The 20,929-nt window shown below is 40.4% G+C and overlaps 4 protein-coding genes across 11 annotated transcripts in view; all 4 read left to right on the forward strand.

The window, feature by feature from the left end:
- Positions 1 to 20,929, forward strand: part of LOC122776381 (receptor-type tyrosine-protein phosphatase zeta-like) — a 940,026-nt gene that overhangs the window by 749,674 nt on the left and 169,423 nt on the right. The gene's annotated exons all lie outside the window — the stretch shown is intronic.
- On the forward strand, positions 580 to 12,857 carry LOC122776402 (kelch-like protein 25). 5 transcript variants are annotated; one of them, XM_044036929.1, is made up of 12 exons: positions 580 to 740; positions 1,902 to 2,135; positions 2,264 to 2,369; positions 3,288 to 3,533; positions 4,783 to 4,872; positions 4,968 to 5,131; positions 5,794 to 5,941; positions 6,706 to 6,902; positions 7,106 to 7,211; positions 7,316 to 7,459; positions 7,752 to 8,166; positions 12,834 to 12,857. In XM_044036929.1, exons 2-11 carry the CDS (start codon positions 1,954 to 1,956, stop codon positions 8,136 to 8,138), a joined length of 1,770 nt encoding a protein of 589 aa, XP_043892864.1. In that variant the 5' UTR covers positions 580 to 740; positions 1,902 to 1,953; the 3' UTR covers positions 8,139 to 8,166; positions 12,834 to 12,857. The 5 variants fall into 5 exon arrangements, with proteins under 5 accessions (XP_043892864.1, XP_043892863.1, XP_043892860.1 ...); XM_044036928.1 differs by lacking the exon at positions 12,834 to 12,857 and adding an exon at positions 9,359 to 12,304 and having other exon boundaries at positions 7,752 to 8,170; XM_044036925.1 differs by lacking the exon at positions 12,834 to 12,857 and adding an exon at positions 9,341 to 12,304.
- LOC122776411 (peroxisomal succinyl-coenzyme A thioesterase-like) lies at positions 12,898 to 18,552 on the forward strand. Its single transcript, XM_044036938.1, has 11 exons — positions 12,898 to 12,967; positions 13,914 to 14,137; positions 14,234 to 14,333; positions 14,419 to 14,609; positions 14,704 to 14,873; positions 16,365 to 16,484; positions 16,946 to 17,028; positions 17,632 to 17,725; positions 17,867 to 17,947; positions 18,124 to 18,265; positions 18,349 to 18,552. The coding sequence occupies exons 2-11, from the start codon at positions 13,942 to 13,944 to the stop codon at positions 18,471 to 18,473; spliced, it is 1,302 nt and encodes a 433-aa protein (XP_043892873.1). The 5' UTR covers positions 12,898 to 12,967; positions 13,914 to 13,941; the 3' UTR covers positions 18,474 to 18,552.
- The window catches only part of LOC122776390 (metabotropic glutamate receptor 8-like), an 81,004-nt gene continuing 79,406 nt past the window's right edge, over positions 19,332 to 20,929 (forward strand). The window contains exon 1 of the mRNA XM_044036906.1: positions 19,332 to 20,003. The gene's annotated coding sequence lies outside the window, so the exon portion shown is untranslated. The remainder of the gene's footprint in view (positions 20,004 to 20,929) is intronic.

The raw sequence follows: 20,929 nt of genomic DNA on the forward strand, positions 1-20,929 counted from the left end.
AATGCTTTTGAAAACCAGACTTTAATATATGTATATATATGTATATACATATATATATATATATTTATTTATTTATTTATTTAAAAGTGATTATATTCGCAACCGAATAGGTAGTGTCTACCACATGACTGCCAATAAACCCTCCCAAATGTCCCACGCATGACCTTAATTGAAAATAAAACCCCCAGTGTACATATATGTTTCTTTTTTACCGTTGAGCCTGCGCCTGAGAACATAGCAGTTAAAATCATTTGACTTCTCTTACAATGATAATGAGCGGATGCCGATGTATGATAATGAAACCTCTACTCGTCAACGTGCTATTGTTTTGCTGCCGCCATTAACGCCAACTCCCTGCTGTAGCTCATTGGCTGACACGAGTGGCAAATTCACGCTGACACGTTTCTATTGGACCTGTATTTGGTCGGCGTGAATTGGAAGAAGATGATTGGCCTAAAAAGATGTCACTCACGCGTCCAGGTCCCGCCTCCTCTCAGCTCTCTGAGTTGAGAGGCCGTCCCGCTTCGAGAGTCTGCTCGTGATTGGTTGCACGGACGTCACTCAGGATGGAATCAAACAGCCTTTGGCTGTTGCTGTGTGTGCAGGAATTAGTTACACATAGCAGTGGGACTGCTAGGTGGACCCTGCGATTCTGTTAACGAAAAATATGGTTTATTTTATTCACAAAAGCGGGACTTCGCACTCTATGCTGTCTCCTTCCCACTCGTGCGCTTTCCAGGGTGAGTTGTTTTTCCTTGTTTTTCTGCCTCTGTATTTGTCTCGAGAACGGACAGTGGCGCCACAGCACACAATAAATACGTGCTTTCACAGTAAGACTTAAAGGGGTAGTTCGGGATTTTTGTCTTAAGTGTGGTTATTTGTATGAGGTGTTGACATTTTATTGTTATCAACAATGACTTCGCCGCGCGCGTCGCCGTCTCCCGTGGACCAGCCTGGACGCCGGGTACTCGCTCTCATATGGATAACATGGCTGCCGTTGGGGACAGAAGGGAAAACAATTTTTTAGCCGTTTAACAAAAGACTCACTTCAGAGAATAGACCCTCGTTGGAGACTACGATTTCTTTTGAGTATGTCCACTGCTTTTTCCTCGCAGTTAGACTGATACGAATGTCTGGTTACTGGAGTTTGTAAACCGCTCTCTCTCCGTGCCAAAGTCCATAGAGAAAATCCGCGTTTTTAGGTCGCGGATACACAGGAGCTGCTGCTCTGTTGCTGCCTCGTTTGGTAAGTTTATGCCACTTAGGGAATTCCTAACAAAGAATTTCAAACATCTGAGTCACAAAATAACATACTTGGACACACTGATGGAGGCAGCAGTGGATTAACAAATCCTGTGTGCCGTGATGTTAAATTGCTGATTTTTCTGTGTGGACTTTGGTGCGGGAGAGTCAGCAGTCTACAAACTTAACTTTCCAGACAGAAAATGATGTCTAACGGCCAATAAATTGCATTTAAATACCAGTTTAAGATGCTTATGCGCAATGTCAAAACCTCCTGTAACCACATAAAAAAACTTGAATTGCCTCTTTAATGTCTGAGTATGAATATTGTATTTGGCCTGTTTCTGCATTGGTAAATGTTGGTGTATAACTACAGTATAGTCACGGTTTACAGGGTTCAGGAGCTCTTTATCTGTGGTGAAGTTGGTCCACAGCTCATACCATTCTTTTAACTGTTTATTATAGTTTTTATGCTGACACACATGCCAGAATACACATGATATTATCGACACGCACGCACTAGACTGCTGTTTTAAAAGCAGCTTCAGTGAATATCCTGGCAGCTAACTTTTGCTTTTGCTTTCCCCTGCAGTCCTTTTATGTTACAGGTAATCAACCCTGCCACTTGTGTTTTTTGATCTGTCCTTGTCATTGCCCAGTAGCAGAGATTATTCCCTAAGTGTCTCTGTGGTGGTACCAGAAGAAGCTGCCATGTCGGTGACTGTTCATGAGAATCGTAAATCCCGCACCAGCACAGGCTCCATGAACATCTCGCTGTTCCACAAGCCTTCGCATCCTGACAGTGTCCTGACTCACCTCAACACCATGAGGAAACAGTGCGTGTTCACTGATGTCACGCTGTGGGCCGGGGATCGCTCTTTTCCATGCCACAGGTGATCATGCTTTCAACATTTGTGCATGTTACTGGTAATATTTTTACGTTCTAACTCTTTGTTGTATTTTGGACATTCATCCTTTTTTGTTATTAAAAAATCCAATTTGCTGTGGTTGTGTTTTGCAGGGCAGTCTTGGCAGCGTGTAGCCGGTATTTTGAGGCCATGTTCAGTGGGGGGCTTCGAGAAAGTCTGGACAGTGACGTCAATTTCAGAGACAGCATACACCCTGAGGTACTGCTGGAGATAGTTATACACTAGGGTCAGGGTGGTGCACTAAAATGTTCCACTTGGGTATCATCAGCCTAACAACTGGTGATTGGCAATGTGTTAATGCCGATGTATGTCTGCACAATCCAGTTCAGACCTGGTATTAACAGCCGTCCTCGGTAATCCGAGCATGACCAGATAGTGCTAAGTAGGGCTGTTCACTCCTGGCATTAAAATGCATTCTGGATGTGTCTCCTGTGACCACCTACAATCAAATCTGGCAACTTGCCCTTTATTCAAATACACACTGACGTAATGACTGTTTCCAAGAACAAAATTATGTTTTTAATGAGCGTACAGATGGGTTCGCTGTTGGTGTGTTTATTTGCATGTCGATGTGTGAATCGAAGCTCTTTTCAAGCTGAAAAATTGTGAACCATGAGAAAAAATGTAATTGTATGTGGATCAGTGTTAACATTGTGAAGTTGACTTCTAGTAAATGAACAAACTTACAAGAACTGATTACAGGAATAAAAAGTGAAAGTACTGCTGTTTAGATGATGATTTGACTTTTGACACCCAGGCCAAAGAAGTAGGTGAAACTGGTGTTTATCTTTGAACTTTGAACCTCCTCCATCCAGAGGAAACTCTTTATTCTTTTTCTCTACACCTGAATTAAATAGCAAAGCTCGGATTTTTTCCCCCGAGTTTAATGCGTGTGGGCATGTGAACGAAAATTGCTGAAAAGCAGCGGAGGATCTTAAATGACCTGTATTCTTCTGGATTTCTGGACAAGATCCAAAATGAAACAAGAATAAATTATTTAACTCGAATGACATGCAGTTTTCTCAGTCTGTGAGCTACATTTACATGTGGTGTCACACATGGTGGTGTATTCATGCAAAATGTCAGTAGTTAAAACTCTTTTCTCTAACACTTCAGATTCTGGAGCTACTGTTGGACTTTGCCTACTCTTCTCGAGTCATCATAAATGAGGAGAACGCAGAGTCGTTGTTGGAGGCAGCAGACATGCTGCAGTTTCACGACATCCGCGATGCAGCTGCAGAGTTCTTAGAAAAAAATCTACATTCATCCAACTGCTTGGGGATGATGCTGCTGTCAGATGCCCATCAGTGTAAAAGACTATACGAGCTGTCATGGCGGATGTGTCTGTTACACTATGAGACGGTAATGATGATTCTTTTATTTGCCCCATTTTTGTGTATCTCACTGTTATTTCAGACCCATGAACCAACCACAGACACTGAACTCTGTTGAGTAATAAATAACTACTGTTATAACAGACCCCTGAACTAACCATTGACACCTCTCCCCCACTGTTATAACAGACCAGTAAACTCCCCACAGTTATCACAATTCAATGAAGAAACCACAGACACTTAACTTTCTCACACAATTTGTACAGACCTGTGACATAACCAAGATTGCACGCACCACTTGTGTTGAGCAAGTGAATGAAATCCAAAGTTGAAACTAAATTTTAAATCAATTTAAATCAGTAAAAAGAGGAATCCTGTAGTTCAGTGAACTGAAACACAGTAATAAAGTTAATCTGTACGTTTTTTTTATTAAACACATACAAAAATATTATACAACTATATTAAATGCTTCTGTAATACATACTAAATTACACTCTCCACCATGAGGATTATATTGCATACACATTATTGAATTTTCACCATGACAAACTTTTTAACAGCATTTGAGTGATAACGTTGTTACCGATTTTGAGCCGTCTAATTGAACTGATGTAGCTGACAGCCTTTCCTGTCACTAAATAATAATGTAGTGTTTAATTAACTGGATGATGATCCCCTATGATGTCACTTCAAGGGAAGTAAAAAATACTGGAATAGTTTATTATTTGCAATAAGCCAGTGCTAAACATGTGAAACTATTAAGACTCTTTGAGTATGATGGCTTAAGGCAACACAGTACACCAAATGTGCACTATTTTTAAGTGTACATTACACAGTTTATGTTAGGGCTGAACAATTAATTGAAATACAAAATAATCTCAGTTAGATATTTATTCAAAATACTTCAGCTCTAGTTTTTGTGTACTTGTACTGTTATATTTTGTTACCTGCATAGGGACTTTGGATGAGAATTGGCATTGGTATAATCCAGCATGTTTACATTTTGCACTTGCTACTGATCTATGTTGATATGTGCTGTCCTTGTCAAATAGAAAAAGAAAAATACCTGCAACAAAATGCAACTTATAAAGTTTCTTGTTTTGGTGGATGTAGAAGCTGCAAATCCTTAACTCTTATTGTGATATGTAGATTATTTGATGTGTAACTTGTTGAAAAACATAGATACTGTAGACATTTCACTATACAATCCATGTGGAGCAAATATACAGTATGACATTTTGTGGCAAGATAATTAACTCTGGTTTCTGCCCTTTAAGGTAAGAGAATCTGAAGATTTCTACAATCTGTCTAAAGATAAATTGCTGGAGTTGATTCTTAGTGATGAGCTGGAGATAGAGGATGAACAGGTCAGTTTAAGTGCTTTTTTAATTTTTCCAAAATTATGAGACCCGCCATTGCCTCTTTTTGAATATGTGTCGTTTGTTCCTTTACCCTGTGTCAGATTGTGTTCAACTCTGTATTGCGGTGGGTTCAATATGACTTGGAGGATCGGCGTCATCATTTATCAGAGCTGCTGAGGGGCATCAGGCTGGCTCTGCTGCCGTCAGAGTGTTTGTTGGAGGCTGTTGCCTGTGAAGAGTTGATTATGGCCGACAAGAGGAGCAGGTAAACTACATCAGGATTATTCTCTCTTGTGAGTGAGACTCTGGGTCTCAATAATCTTAATAAAAAATAAAAGCTGTGCTATAGCTGGGTGTTGGGAATAAGCAGCCACTACTGTGAAACCTGCATTGCAGAATTTGTCAGTGAACATGATATCTGTCCCCAAGAATAAGAAATAAATCTTGACTCTTGATGTTTGTTATGATGTTATGATGATTAAATGTTATCATAAATATACAAAATCGATTAATAAATCACCCATACAGCAAATTTAAAAGGAAGAGTGCGGAAAAGTGGCCTTAAAAGTATTGGATTGGAAAATATTGGTCTAACACAAGGAATAATTACAATGTTTTGTACAGGAAGTACATTTGGATCCTAACACAAACTTGTCTTGGATCGTACAAGTATTTGTACTGTTGAAACCTTTCTGTACAGTTATGGCAGTTCTATGGCTTTTAAGGTTGCATGTCAAACAATGCAGGATATCTCAGCTGTCCAAGGTGAGGCTCAAATCACAACTGATGTGAACCATGGGAACTGAATGTTACTGAATCCTTTTTATTTATTTTATTTTTAGTTTAATAAGATGTAAAGGACACATTAGGTCAAGGTTTTGGTAAGAACAGTGAAATTAGTTAGTTACAGTCTTCTCTGTTTCACAGATCAATTGTAGAAGAAGCAATGCTGTGTAAGAAAAAAATCCTTCAGAACGACGGAGTAGTGACGAGTCCCTTTGCTCGACCTCGTAAGGCAGGACATACCCTGCTTATTCTTGGTGGCCAGACTTTCATGTGTGACAAGATATACCAGGTAAACCACAAATAATTCATACATGTGACAAGGTTCCCCAAAGTTTTGTGTTATAAGGCATCCTCTCTGCTTACACTAATGGTACTAAAAGAGAGACATTGCTCAAATTCAGTTTGTGGTGAAGTTAGCGGGGGCAATGCTGAGATCTGAGAGATGTGGTCTACATATGACTGGATTTTTAGCTGTTTCTGAGATGCACATGCTGGAAGATAAGGGCAGGAGATTTCTGTCCAGTAGTTGCAGTTTTATCTTCAAAGAAATGTATACGGTATTAAAAATCAAGATCTTAATTCACACTTAAATGTTATCTTATTTCTAAATGACAAAAATGTTGCTGGATTTTAATCAGCTGCATCAAAGAAATGTTTCACTTTCTTCCTTCACCACTGACACATAAAATCAGCAACAAGACCGAGCAAGTAAGGGACCGAGGAGGAGGGAAAGCATCAAAGTGTTAGGGGAGTTTTGGGTGATTCGGACAAGATGTTGCAAGTCAAAATCATGGGCATTGCAAGCTGTGTTTTACTATTATAGCAGCACTGCAGTGTAACACCACAAATTAATGTAATTACCTTAAACGTTTCCACAAAGTGCAGTGTGATGAAACTGTTGTTTGTGTGTGTGACAGCACTGGCATCAACAACAGTGTTTCACAGTTTACACCTTTACCACATATCTTTCTCCCACTCAGTCTATCAGTCACTATGTGGGTCTGTGTATGCCCTAAACAAAATTAATAATCTCTGTGGTCAATCTGTCTGTAGGTTGACCATAAAGCAAAGGAGATTATACCTAAAGCAGACCTTCCGAGCCCCAGGAAGGAGTTCAGTGCATGTGCCATCGGCTGCAAGGTCTATGTGACAGGAGGAAGAGGATCAGAGAACGGAGTTTCTAAAGACGTCTGGATCTATGACACTGTCCATGAAGAATGGTCTAAAGGAGCACCTATGCTAATAGCAAGGTGAACAAACAGTCATGTGCAGTATAAAAGTATATATCCATGTAGAAGGACTGTGAATGTGTGGGGTTAAGCAGATGAATAATGGCTCATAATGTGGATTAATCATTCTAAAACCCTTGTCTAGGTGGCAAGCATGTCTTGAATGCTGACCCATGTCTTAGCTCTGATCTTGTGACAAGCTCACTCACTGTGCTCTTCTTCAGGTTTGGCCATGGTTCAGCTGAGTTGGAGAACAGTCTGTATGTTGTTGGTGGTCATACAGCCATAGCTGGAGTTTTTCCAGCCTCTCCATCTGTCTCCCTGAAACAGGTCAGAAACACATCCACTTCTAATGAGAATAATTGGACATATTCTCTGTTTAAAAAACAACAACAACAAAAAACTGTAAATGTTCCTGTGCAACATGTTCCCAGGTGGAGAGATACGATCCTCTCACTAATAAATGGACCATGATGGCTCCTCTAAGAGATGGAGTCAGTAATGCAGCTGTGGTCAGTGCCAAACTCAAACTCTTTGTTTTTGGAGGGTCCACCATACACCGGGACAAAGCCTCTAAGGTTAGTGGATATTTGTCCATCCATGTGTCTGTCTGTCTTATTTAAAAAAAAATGTTGTTCAACGTCTGCCAAAAACTGGACTTTTAAAATGCATGTAAATGTGTCAGTTCAACTGAAATAGTTTCTAAAGTAAATTATTCAAAGTGGAGATAATTAGATGGAGAGTGGAATTACGATGACATTTAACATCAGATGGACCAGACTTGAGCTGACCTGGGTGCTCCACACATGCGTCATACGTCAGACATAATACAGAACATCTGTCTTATCTTCCTATGTTTCTTATATTTAGGTCCAGTGCTATGACCCTGTAGGTAACCGCTGGACTATCGCAGCTGAATGCCCTCAGCCATGGCGCTACACGGCAGCTGCTGTCGTGGGGAGCCAGATCTTCATCATGGGTGGCGACACAGAATTCACCGCTGCCTCTGCTTATCGCTTTGACTGTGAAAACAATCAGTGGACCCGCGTTGGTGACATGACATCCAAGCGGATGAGCTGTCACGCCGTGGCCTCGGGAAATAAACTGTATGTGGTTGGAGGATATTTTGGAACGCAGCGCTGTAAAACGTTAGACTGTTATGACCCCACATCAGACAGTTGGAACTCCATCACCACGGTGCCTTATTCACTGATCCCCACTGCCTTTGTCAGCACCTGGAAACACCTACCTGCCTAATGGGGACTGAACAGACGCCCTCTCCCAGGTAGGTTGCGAGTGACTGACAATAACAAAATAATGAGTATTTGAATGTACAGGTAAATCAATTGATCGAGTTTTATGATCGAAGTCGAAGTGACAGCAATCATAATGTGGTCATGATGTTTACATTTTAAATAATAGCCTCTTTTTTTTACTACTGCTGGGTTAACTGACGACATATTTTCTTCCCAACTTTCTAGACATTTTGGTAAAAAAATAAACATTTTACAACGCCAAGACAGATTAAAGTAGAAAATGGTACATTCGAAAAAACGTGCATGCAAACCTGCACACATTGCGTGGAGATGCTACTGCAGCAATGGCAGCTTGCATATGATACAACGCATCATTTCAGCCCGCTCCCCTGAGAAAATGAGTCATAACGTCTACATGGTGTTTGCCAAGGTGACCTCACAGCTGTTGAGCTTCATATGCAGGGAGGAGAACTTAATATGAATTGAGTCTAACATGTTTGTTTTAAGGGCCACACGGTTGGTGTAGCGGTCAGCACTCTTGCCTTTACAACAACAAGACTGGGGTTTGTGACCCGGTCAGAACAAGGCCCCTTTCTGCATGGAGTTTGCATGTTCTTCTTGTGTGTGCATGGGTTTTCTCTGGTTTCCTCACACAGTCCTGCAATATGGGAATTGGGTAAATTGGACACTCTAAATTGACCATTGGTGTAAGAGTGAATGGTTATTTGTCTCTGTGTGGCTGCTGTCAGCTGAGATTGGCACAGCACCCCCCATGACCCTCATGTGGAGGACAAAGGATATTTGTTTGAAAATATGATAAAGAAATGTTCTGCCTTTAGTTTGCCATATGCTAATTGTTTTTAATTTGCAATTTCAATGTGAAAACAATGAATTATTCAGCCCTAAGCATATTCATTTATATTAATTTATCTCATGGCCATTTGGGCACTACTAAATCCAGTGTGTAGATTTTTGATAACCACCCTTTTGTTCCTGTGATCGATTAACACCTGGTCGTTTTTGCCAGCTGTGCATGAGGAGTTTTCTTTTTGCGTTGTGCTCTGAACCTTGGTTTGTATTGCAAAGCTCAATTCTTGCCTGTGCATCAAAGGCATAAAATGACCAAATACGTGGCGGCAGATGGAACTGAACAGCTGTTGTCTTTTGTCTCTCATCTCCCATGTTTCTTACTGTCATTTTCAGGCAGGGATGTCCCCAGAAAGAGGTGGAGAGTCTCTTGAGACTCCACCCAGCTGGAGCTGCACACAGGACCAATCTCTGCAAGAATTAGCTGCACCTCATGAATTGTAAATCAGTCCTGATCGCTGGAGCCAACAGCACACTGCCCAAGTGTTAACACAAAGAACTAATTTCTCTGGATATCATGCTTGTTGAGCTTGGAGGTAGTATTCAAACTGACACTGACATGTCTTATTTGTCCTCCACTTAACCATTCCAGTGTAAAGACAGAAGCTGTCCTCACAAGCAGGACCACAGTTACACTGACCCTATATCTTGGGTGCACACTCACTGCTGTTGACATAATGTCTAATGAGAGTGAAACAGAAACTTTATCTGTAGTGTTAAGAAGTGGAGCATTTTCAAGTAAGTTAGTTTACACTGAGATTACAATTGGCTCATAAGCATTTTATATCAAACCTTTTTAGAACGTTTTTTAATGTAGTGCTTGCTCTGCTCTCAGAGTTGCATGACATTTTCTGTCGTATTAATTGTTTGGTTTTTTTAAAAAAAAATCTCTCCGGCTCTTGTATCATTGAGCCTGCGCTTGTTTCATACACATTTAAATGATAACAGACTCCTTTTGAGGCCAATTAAGAAGAGAGTTGTAATACTGAAAAGCTCCACATAGAGCTTCATAAACCAACTGATGAAAGTGGTTTGATCTTACGCGTTGCAAAAATGTTACAGACTCGACTCGAGAAATTTGATTGAATTAATGGCGAACTAAATTAGTCAAGACGTGCAACTCGATTTAGCAGCAATGACCTGTGACTTTTCCCCCTCATTTCCTGAATCAGCATCACCATTAGCACTGGACTGAATACCAAAGGATAATTTAATGTGGCTTCAGAAAATATGAGGTGTTGAACTAAAATATTTGCTGCCAAGTGCAGGTACATTTTGGATTTGATGTAAAGTTTTTAAACTTATTAAAGAAATCTAAAAAAAAGAAGAAGAAAGAAAAGAAATTAGGCACTGGGGTGGCCTGAAAATATTGATTTACGTACATTTAATACATTACTTTGTTGTTAAAATTGACCACAGTATGACTTGTAAAGGACATGGAACTTGATATTCAGGTCTTAGCAGAGACTGGAGTCTTCCTTGTGACTTGGTCACACGTCTGCTAAATAGTCATAACACAGCAGTCCTTAAATGTAGCCTATGTGTTGGTTAGTGTTTCGCTCTGATTTAATAATCAGGCAACATCAGACAACAAAGTGTACATTAGACGACACAACGATATTATCTATGATCTGATCCAGAGTTATCCAGAGTACTGACGTTCAAAACATTTCACACACCAATTGTATTTGCAATAGCTTTTTTTCTGGGCCAAATGGTAAACACGGTGACATGAAACTGGAGTATTTCAATCTTACAGTAGCTCTTTCAAAGTGCCAAAGCGCTAAAACATAACCCAATCCTGTGATGCACATTTGTACATTGTTGTTGTTTCCTGAAAACCACAGATCGGTGTGTGAGCACACTTATCCAAAATGAGGTTATTTTACTTGTCCACATAATTATGTGCATATCAATGTGGTTTTGTTTGTCACAAAAAGTGTAAAAAAAAAAAAAGCACCCTGGTCCTCGAACTTTCAAAGTTGAGCACAATTAAATCCCAAAATAAGAACCATGCAGACTGCGATCAGTGCAGAGAAGCGTCTGACACCTCAGCTGATCTGACTGTTTGTGTTGCTGTCATGTGCTATCAGCGAACCAACCCGTCCACTAAACAAACAGCTGAGGGGGGAAAAACTGTTTATATAAACAATGGAAACTGTCCAGCACTACCACTATCACAGTTGTTTCCACTAACTGAGTAAAGCAGAAACGCAGCATCATCACAATGAGTAAAGTGGCTCTTTAGTTTGGCCTGGGCTTTGTGTTTCCGTTAATGCATTTAAGTGCAAAATGGTGTGTGAGTGCATACATGTTCCATCTGTTGTTTACAGGACAGCCTGCTGTAACTTATCACTGCTACTTCAAGCATCAGTTAATACAAGCATTTTCATAATTAAGATGAAAATATGCAATTCATCTCGATTGACCACCGCGACACTGTAACATTTCTCATAGTTTTGCAGAAAAGTAACCAGGCTGCCACAGCAATTTATACAGACTTTTTCCAGTAACTTGCACAAAGTCTTAAATGCTTTTGGAAGCATTGTTGTGGGAAATATTGATGAGAAAAGGAATAAAGAGTCTTTTAGTCAGAAGTAGGCTTTCTTCTTTTAATAAGCAGAGAAGCTTGTTTACAAATAATTACTCCGGAGGAGGAACATGGGCTTAACGCTGTGATTCGATGTTCCCCACGACAAAAACACAGTCACTCAAATACATTAACATGGTAGGGTGGGTGTGGCTGTGTAAAGCTACTTCAGTTATGAGATAAGAAGGTGTCGGCACTCTTGATGTCTGCCTTGAAACCACCTCAGTAAAACTCTGACCAGCACAGAAAACATGCATTAATCTGAAAACATATGCAAGAACACAGCATGGTACACCCCCCTATTCATGATGCATTCTCCCACATTAAGCGTTATCTGAGCATTTAATGAGGACACACGTGTAACAGGGTTTCATGGTTTGTATCAGAGAGTCGTAACAGTTGTGCCACTAACTTTTTAATGAACCAATACAGTATGAATACTGTACACTGCCACAATATAACAAAGTAGCACAAAGACGGGTGGATTAGTAGTGGTAGATTGATGTGATCATGCACGATATTTGTTGGCGTCCTTTGCAAATTGTTCTGTAAAGTTTTTACTGTTCCTATGAAATGTTCAGAAACTGCACAAAGGAGATCCTCTGAAATACAAGACGTTGATTATTTTGTAAATTTTAAAGAAAAGGAAGAGGATGAAATGTCAAATGTATGTTTGTAATGGTGAGAATAAAAGTGACTTTTTAAATTCATACAGGCTCTTTTCTATGATCATTTAACGTGCAATACTTATGTATGTCACAATAGTCACTCTGTATGTGAATATGCACCCATGTGTATTTATACTTGGGGATTAAGATGTATCATCTGATATTGGCAAACATGCCAAGACTCCCCCATATGACGAATGACTAAAACAGTACACTGTATAAGCTGCTACCTCCGTGCACCTTCTCCATATATATTATTGGTGTTGGAAAGCCCATGTTGTTTAGGAGTTTTACTGTTCAGTTGTATTGTATTCTTGGTGCATTGGGTTTTTTCTATTTATGTATCTTTACACAATTAAATTATGAATATATATATACATCTGCTGCTACTCAAGTATGCAAAATAGTTATATATTTAATGTAGACACACTGTTATTCATTGTTTAACATTGAGTTTTATATTGTTTTATATTCTCCGTCCACTAAACCCACCCCTCCTCGACTCTGATCTCTGTACCTCTCTGAATGTAGAGTTTTATTGGCTCGATGGTGCCTTCTTGTGTCCAAACAGGGTACTGTTACTGTGGGAGGAGACGGAAGATCAGCGGTGTAGTGATAGGAAGTCGGGCTCTTTTCAAAGAGTGGGATCTTGGTCAACAGTTGGAGGAGTTCATTCATCAGACATCATCCTGTTCTGCTAGTACAGTAAGTAGTTTGTGTTTGTACTTTATGTCTCTGCGTGTGATGTGTGTGTTTTTTTTTTTAAAACCCTTCAGCCACAAGGTAGGACTCAAACCATTTTTTTCTGGCAACATTATAACTAACTTTATGTATATATATATATACTTTTTTTCATATATATATATATAAATATGTATATATATATATATATATATATATATATATATATATATATATATATGTTGTAACATTGCAAGGTTCTCCATATGGGACCACAAAGGAATATCGTGTCTTGTTTTATAATAATTGAAAAGTAGTTAATGCTTTCAGGTTTATTGGGACTTAATACTACTTTGACAACATGCACAAGTAGCATGACGCACTGTACCACAATTTTTATTAGTAGGTTATGGTTTACATTTTACAAAGTGTGTTTGGACAAAGCTCTTTATGTACTTCATGAATAAGTGGTATAAAGTGCTTTTACTGTGTACTGTAAGTGCCGGAAGAAGTGCCAATACTATACCAGCACTTCTTAAGTTTGATAAAATCACAACAAAATAGAAAAAAGACAAGGAAATTTGAGTATTAACTATATGCAAGACGAACAATATGAAAAACAAGATGAACGACTATAGCTTTTTCACGTTTGTGTGTACACATTTGTACCGTAAAGGGTCGGTGCACTTCATGTTTAGGAACGGCTGAAACACACACATTACTGCAGTGGCAAATTGCAAAGCAAATTGGTAAAAAGGCCAAAATTAAGAAATTAACCCCTGGTGTAGGTACTGCGTACCGCCTGCTAATGGTAAAGCTGGACGGGAAGTACTGTAAAATAAACTAAACAACTGCTGACTTCCATTGCGGCTTTTATAACCATAAAGTTACGCAGTAAATGATTAAGTAAGTTATTATTAGAATTCTTTTGCACTTTCTATTTCATATTCATGTTCATGTTTCTGTCCAGTGTTTGTCTCTGGTCTGCTTAGGTCAGAATGGACAGGGAACAAGATTGTGTGAAGCTGTCAGTCCAGCCGTCCAGAGGACTTATGGATGAGAAATTAATTGTCCTGGTCCAGAATGTCCCACCTTGTAGTGCGCTGACTGTCCGTGCTTTAAACCAGTGTGAAAAAGGCAACAAGTGGGAGGCGTATGGTCACTACACTGCCGATGCCACTGGGACTGTGAATGGTTAGTAACTCCAAGACTGAGACCTGGAGAATTCAGGACAATTCATTTGGAAATAATGTTTTACTAAAGTATGGAATTTAACTTTTTATTTTACAGTTGCAGAGGATATCAGTCTGGGTGGGACATATTCTGGGATTGAACCAATGGGTCTGTTGTGGAGCCTCAGACTAGTTCAGGGCAGCAAACCGGGACAGAGGTACGAGACCAGACCAGAATTATTCAGATGATATACTTCACACGATATTGTCAATATCAGAGCTGACTCTCCTGCTACCATGCAGCTTTGTAAAGAAGAACACCCAGACTCCCATGGAGGTCACAATCTCAGTGTATCAGGGTCACCAGACTGAAGGGTTCATGAACCAGGTGCCGCTGGCCTGTGCAGTGGTGGAGCGTTGGTACATGACGCCTGGTGTGCGCAGGATCCCGATCACGGAGGAAGGATTTGATGCAGTCCTCTTCCTTCCACCAGGTAGGACTTGAGTTTTTGATGTTGTCCAAAGGAACTGTATAGGCAACTGCTGCTGCTCAACGCTCACTAAAACCTGCTGTTTTTATCTCTTGAGGGCCCGGGCGGTTTCCTGGAGTCTTGGACCTGTGGGGGGCTGGAACAATCTTCGTAGAGTACCGTTCAGCGATGCTAGCATCCCACGGCTTTGCTTCCTTGACTCTCAACTACCTGAAACCTAAAGTCACCTTGGAAACTGGGAAGATGGTGGACAATGAGTACTTTGAGGTAAATGTGATTGTTTCCAAAAACACTAACAAAAACCTGCACATCTCTGGCATATTATTGCCTTAAAAAACATTGTGGACAAAAATCGTAGCTAATGGCTGCCTGTAGAAGCCAGTGCAGAGCAACTTGATCAACCTACTGAAATGATGTGTGCATTTACTTGATTGATGGATACAACAATCAAATTTGTTCAGCAGGACTTAACAATCGTATTTAATCATTTATTAACAGGTTTTTTTCTTCTTCTCACAAATGTGATTGTCTGATATTAAAAATGTGTGCTCTGCCAAAAAGAAACATTCGGCTCCAGGTTCAGTGGATGCAGTCGGGAGTAACTTTTCGTTAAAAGAGAGATATACAAGTAACTTTCTGAAAAGTTCTGAAAATATAGTGTTTTAAAGTAAAACCGACTCTGGATGCAGTCGGGTAGTGTGTACTAAATACTGACCCAACTGCAAACACATGCTGCCAATGAAAAAGATTAGGTGGGACACAGGAAGTAGAGTCAGAAGAGGAAGACGTCAGGTTGATATGTACAGTTGGTTTGACAGTTGGTCGTTGTAGTCTGTGATCAGGCGCAGTCATCAGTCCCCAGGCCTTCAATCTTCATAAAAAAACATCTGTTGAAACCAGTCAGTTAGTGTGTACTCAGTCTTTTCAAAGCCGGTAACGACTGTGAAAGTTGTCCCTGGCTTTAGCAAGACTGTTTTTGATAATTACGCAGAAGTCCACAAGGAGAAATAGAAGTTGGGCACCAGAGCTTTAACTTGTCTTGTCTTGTCTCTTGGTCCTGGGATTAACCCAAGTCTGTCTTTACTTTACTGAGGAAGACAGTGGTCTTTACTGAGGAAGTACCAGTGGTACACAAGTTTCCTCTGGTGGTACATTTATTGGGGTAAAAACCTGCCTCCTGTGAAAAGTCCGTAGCTGCTCAGCTGCTTGGCTTATTTACACCACTGTATTCTAACGTTGGCGATTATGGTGTTACTTTGAGAGCACAATATTTTCTCAGGTGGTGCTTGGTATAAAACATTTGAGAACCACTGCTCTATTTCAAGGATTCTGTGGCAACCGTTTTATTGCGTCCTCCTGTTTCAGTTTTTCCTGTGTGCCTGTATCCTGCTAGCACTGCATGAATTGCTTTGCATAGTCAACCTGAAGGATAATCAAGTCATAAGACTAAGTTAACTGCCTGACATCAGCATTATGTTCATTAAGCTGCAGTCAGGAGATAAATGTATGCCAAGTTCAATAATGAGTTCATCACTCACGTTCCTCAGGGGGCTTGCTGTATAACGCCTTGTGTAAACTTATTTCAGATGAAAAAAACAACTTTAGAGGCCTCGATGTGTTAGGTTTTCTAAAGGTGTGAAAGGTTTGATACGGCTGAAATTACAAGTTATGAGTACCCACATAGATGACAACTGCTCTCTGTGTTTCACCTGTAACAGTTTGTACGTGTGTGTGTGTGTGTGTGACTTCCTGTTGCAGAGGGCCTATACATTCCTGCAGAAGCATCCTGCGGTCCTCAGCGACAGAATCGCCATGCTGGGAACTTCCTTTGGCAGCAATTTAATCCTCAATATGGCTTGTTATTCTGAAGTTGTAAAGGTAAAACCAGTAATAATAAATAGATATGTGCATGTAACTGTAGGCTGAGGAGATTAACATGTCGAAATTGATGACGACACAGAAAGAGGCATGAGCAAGACGTCCGACACAAGAATCAAGCCGAACATAGCCGAACTGATAACGTTTGAGGATACGTTCAAAGTTTTTGAAATGTTCTCGTTTGGCTGACCATCATGTCTTAAACTACTGATAGGCTGTTGTTTTTCTTTACTTAGTTAAGAGGTTTGTACCATAACATGGATTAGAGTAGTCAAGTAAGGTTTTTCACTATAGTACACCTCTGTACACCACCGAGTTGTGATAAGTTTAGTCTTCACAAGGCTCACCTGTTAACTAGAAACAAATCCAGATGATGATCTCATGAATCTGATTGAGAGATTGACAGAAGTGTGCAGAATAATTACATCATTCAATTTGTGGATAAATGTGTGTGATTCCAGCTCAGGTGTGCAGTGTGTATTAACGCTACCCATGTGCAGCCAGTTGGTGGAACTTTACAGGACATGGTGAATCACTTGTACGAGTAAGTTGACCAGTTTTTGCTCACTTGTAGGTTTCTCTTCAGCAACTCAAATCCTTTGTTCAGTGTCCTGAATGATTTCGGCCGCTTCTGCCACCCTCAGGACGAAAACTGATTCTGTGGTGGAACAGATTTATATCATTGCCAAAAAATGCGATATAAAATGAATCATAACTTTGACACAACAGCACATAAGAAGACAAAAACCCCCCCGCATTTTGTAAAGACTGAAGATGTGACTTCAAAACTTGAAGTCACAAGACTTGCAACACACACCCCCAGGATGTCCATATAAGGAGTTGTGTGTTATTCCCACAGCAAATGATTGTGGCATGGAGCATGGATTTGATAGCCGACAATGAAGACCTGTGTGTTTTTGTTTTTCTTCTTTCTCAATATCAAACAAGCTTTCCGCCCAAACTAGTCTGCTATTGCACCTTTTTCCAGTCTCCTAGCACACCCCTTTTTTTATTTCTTCTTTTTATCCACAGATAAATGAATTTACGGATGGCTATTTGGCGATTTTAACAAAATACCACTGAAAAGTTTAGGTTATGTCTGAATTAGAATTAGATTAAGTCTTTTTTTATTTTCTGGTCCAATCAGTAGGCGAAGCAAGGTTTACCTGAATGAGGAGGAACAGATGATTTGGCGAGGCTTACTGCTGCCCATCACGGCGGACCCATCAACTAAGCTGGACGTGAGTATCAGCGGTACCAGAGTGTTTCTGTCTAATTCTTACTCGGTTCATTTTGTAGTTCTGTAAAAGATTTAGGTTTTAAAGAAACGACTGCAGCAGGTGAATGAATCTTAAATGTCGCTGCTGTTTGTCGCCGAGCAGATGGGGCGACTGCAGTGTCCTCTGTTGCTGGTTGTAGGTGAGGATGATCAGAACATGCCCAGCTACGAGTCTGCGATGGATGTGAGTTGACTGAGCTGATGACTTCCTATGTGAATAAATCACTATTATATCATATCAAATTGCTTTATTTTTACATCCACGTATGCAGGGAAGTTGTTACTTCTAATCAGAATGTTTTTATTCAGTTTGCAGACAATTTGCACATGAAAATATGAGGTTATCCTTTGTTTTTCCAGATGCAGAAGATGATGGAACGAGCAGGAAACAGCCACCTGCTGACTGTCCTGTCGTACCCTAACACCGGGCATGTGATTGAACCTCCGTACATACCACATACCCGAGCCAGCGTCTTCAGAGTTCCCAAAACAAATGAGATATGTAGGTTTTCAAGCTCACACACTAACACACAGACACTCTGTAGTTTTAACAGTTGTTATTTCTGTTGCCTTCTGTCTGTGCAGATATGACTCTGTGGGGTGGAGAGACGGTGGCACATTCCCATGCTCAGGAAGATGCCTGGAAAAATATACTAGTCTTTCTGAGAGAACATCTGTTTACAGATAGAAAGATTGTTTCTCATCTGTAAACAAGAAGATAACTAATAAAACCTAGTAATAGCATGAGGACATATTATAAATACAAAACTACAAGATTTCTTGTTCTTGTTCTTGAAAAAAGTAGAGTCACATTTGGTAGAAGGAACAATATTTCATAATGTGAACAATGACAAGGATAAGTTTTGTTACAGTGGCAGAGTTTGTATTAACACTGAGATTTTTGGGTTGTTTAAAGTGGAAAAACTGCAAGTTGTTTTAAGAAGTACACTGTGTTCAGGGGCACACATTTCTCCAGCAGCGCTGTCGCTAAAGCACCATTATATCCACTGTTTCTGCTCAGCGACCGTGTTAACACCCACTGAAAAACTGATCTTTGTCTGTGTGTGTTTGGGGGGGTATAGGGAATATTTGTGTTTGTAAGTGTGTATGGCTTTAAGTTATTCATGTTTAAAAATAAACATCAATTACAAGTTAACAGAATCATTTTGCACCATGAATATGTTTATATTGTCAACTATTTATCATTCCATAGCCAAACAAGCACTTTTATTTAGAAATGAGGTGAACAATCATCATAAATATCATTTAACCCTAACCCCGACTGATCGTAGGACTTTGTGGCCCCCAGGTCATTACTGGTTTGAGACCTGGTGAGGGTCCCCCCAGACTCTAGGGTCTTCTCTGTGTGAAGGTATTTGATGCACTTGTTCCAGTGGCTTGTAGTTGCCGTGTTGGTCCACTTGGGGGAGTCCAGCCTCTACCTCTGCAGTTTAAATAGTCAGCAGCTCGTTTCTCTCTCTCTCTCTCTCTCTCTCTCTCTCTCTTGCTCTGACTGCATGATGACGCTCCTGAACTTCATGTGTTATTGCACTAACCGCGCACACGTTCATTCTCTGTGGTCTGTTGTCTGTGTCTGCTGCCTGGACGCACTTGTCTATCTCTCCACCAGGACCAGGACCAGGACCATGTGGTGTCTCTGTGCAGACATGAGGCCACCCCTAGTGACCGGGTAACTTCATGAGACCATCAGAGTCCAGTCCCCCGTAAACTTGGCTGGTGTGATGAGTCTGACAACCTGCCGTTGCCTTTGACGCAGGGCAGCCGCGCCGCGCCGCGCTGTGCCGCGCCGCGCTGCATGCGCTGCGCACCTCTTAAACCTGCCACAAGCTATTCAAAAAAAGTACGTGACTTCGGTCCTCTGGAATCAGCCGAAACTGACATGAACTCTTGCTGACGGACACGGTGATTTGAGCGCTGTCTGTGCTGTGGGAGTCGAGGGACCCGGGCTGTGGAGCCCCAGTCACGGGCTGAAGCGGCAGCTGAACCGGATCTGAGAACACCGCTCCTCCGCAGCAACAAGAAGACACAGAGTTTTGCCAGTAATTGCTTATTTATGTGTTTGTATGTTTTCTTGTATGGATTGTGATGCGGGGCGGGATCGAGTCCCCGCGCAGAGGAATTTGGCGCAACGCGTTAGATGCAACAAACAGCTGGAAATCATCTGTCTGACCTGACACTGACAGAGGAAACACCTGTTCCTGCTTTCTGTGGAAAGAAAGGTACCTGAACACTTCACGTCATGTGCAGCTGGAAACAAAAAAACAAACTACATTTTTCCAACGCATTTTATAGACAATGAAACGAAAAATAGTTTCTGTAATGTTATTTAAAAAAATATTGTTATTATTATTATCATTATTATTATTCGTTCTTTTTTTAGCTCTTACCATACACAGTCATGACATAACCTCGTCATCCTATAACTCAACTAATGAAATCAACCAACCAATCATCATTTAAGCAATCAGCCAGTGCAACCAACCTCCCAATCAATCAATCAATCAATCAATAATAATCAGCCAGTTCTGTGTGACTGCTGGATTCATCTCAGCTTGTGTGTTTCTGATTTATAGAATGAAGTCTTGTGCTGATTTGGAAACTAAGATAACTGTTGGTCTATTAGGTGTATCAGGTTATTCATGTAATAATAACAATAATAATAATAATGATAATAATAATAATATAATTATTATTATATTTTTGTTCGTCTTGGCATGCGACATGTTTCCACCAAGTTTTGTGAAATTTGGTGCATCTTAGTTTTGGCTTTGTCCTACCGGGTTTCACCTTTGGAGGCACTATTGAGCCATTTTGCACCACTTTTTTGTATTACCCTAATTTTTTATTCAGTTCCGACATTTAGCACGTCAAAAATGTGATCGTTTCAAAATAATTATTTCTCCAAAAGGTCCTCGTGCCACTGTGTAAGTGAGGGCCCTAATAATGAATGCTTGTAAATGCTTGGGTTCGCCGCCTGGTGTTCAACACATGGATTTCCAAGCAGATGGATTGAGGGGCTATCTAACACCCCCCCCACACACACAGAAAGACTTAAACAAGACACACAACTCAGCACTGCAAATATTACAAAGTAGAGTTTTTTCAGGTCTCGGTCACTTAAATGGTGACATCTTCAAAGTCCTTA

The sequence above is a fragment of the Solea senegalensis genome, linkage group LG10, assembly GCF_019176455.1.
Source record: "Solea senegalensis isolate Sse05_10M linkage group LG10, IFAPA_SoseM_1, whole genome shotgun sequence".
Classification (NCBI taxonomy): Eukaryota; Metazoa; Chordata; class Actinopteri; order Pleuronectiformes; family Soleidae; genus Solea; species Solea senegalensis.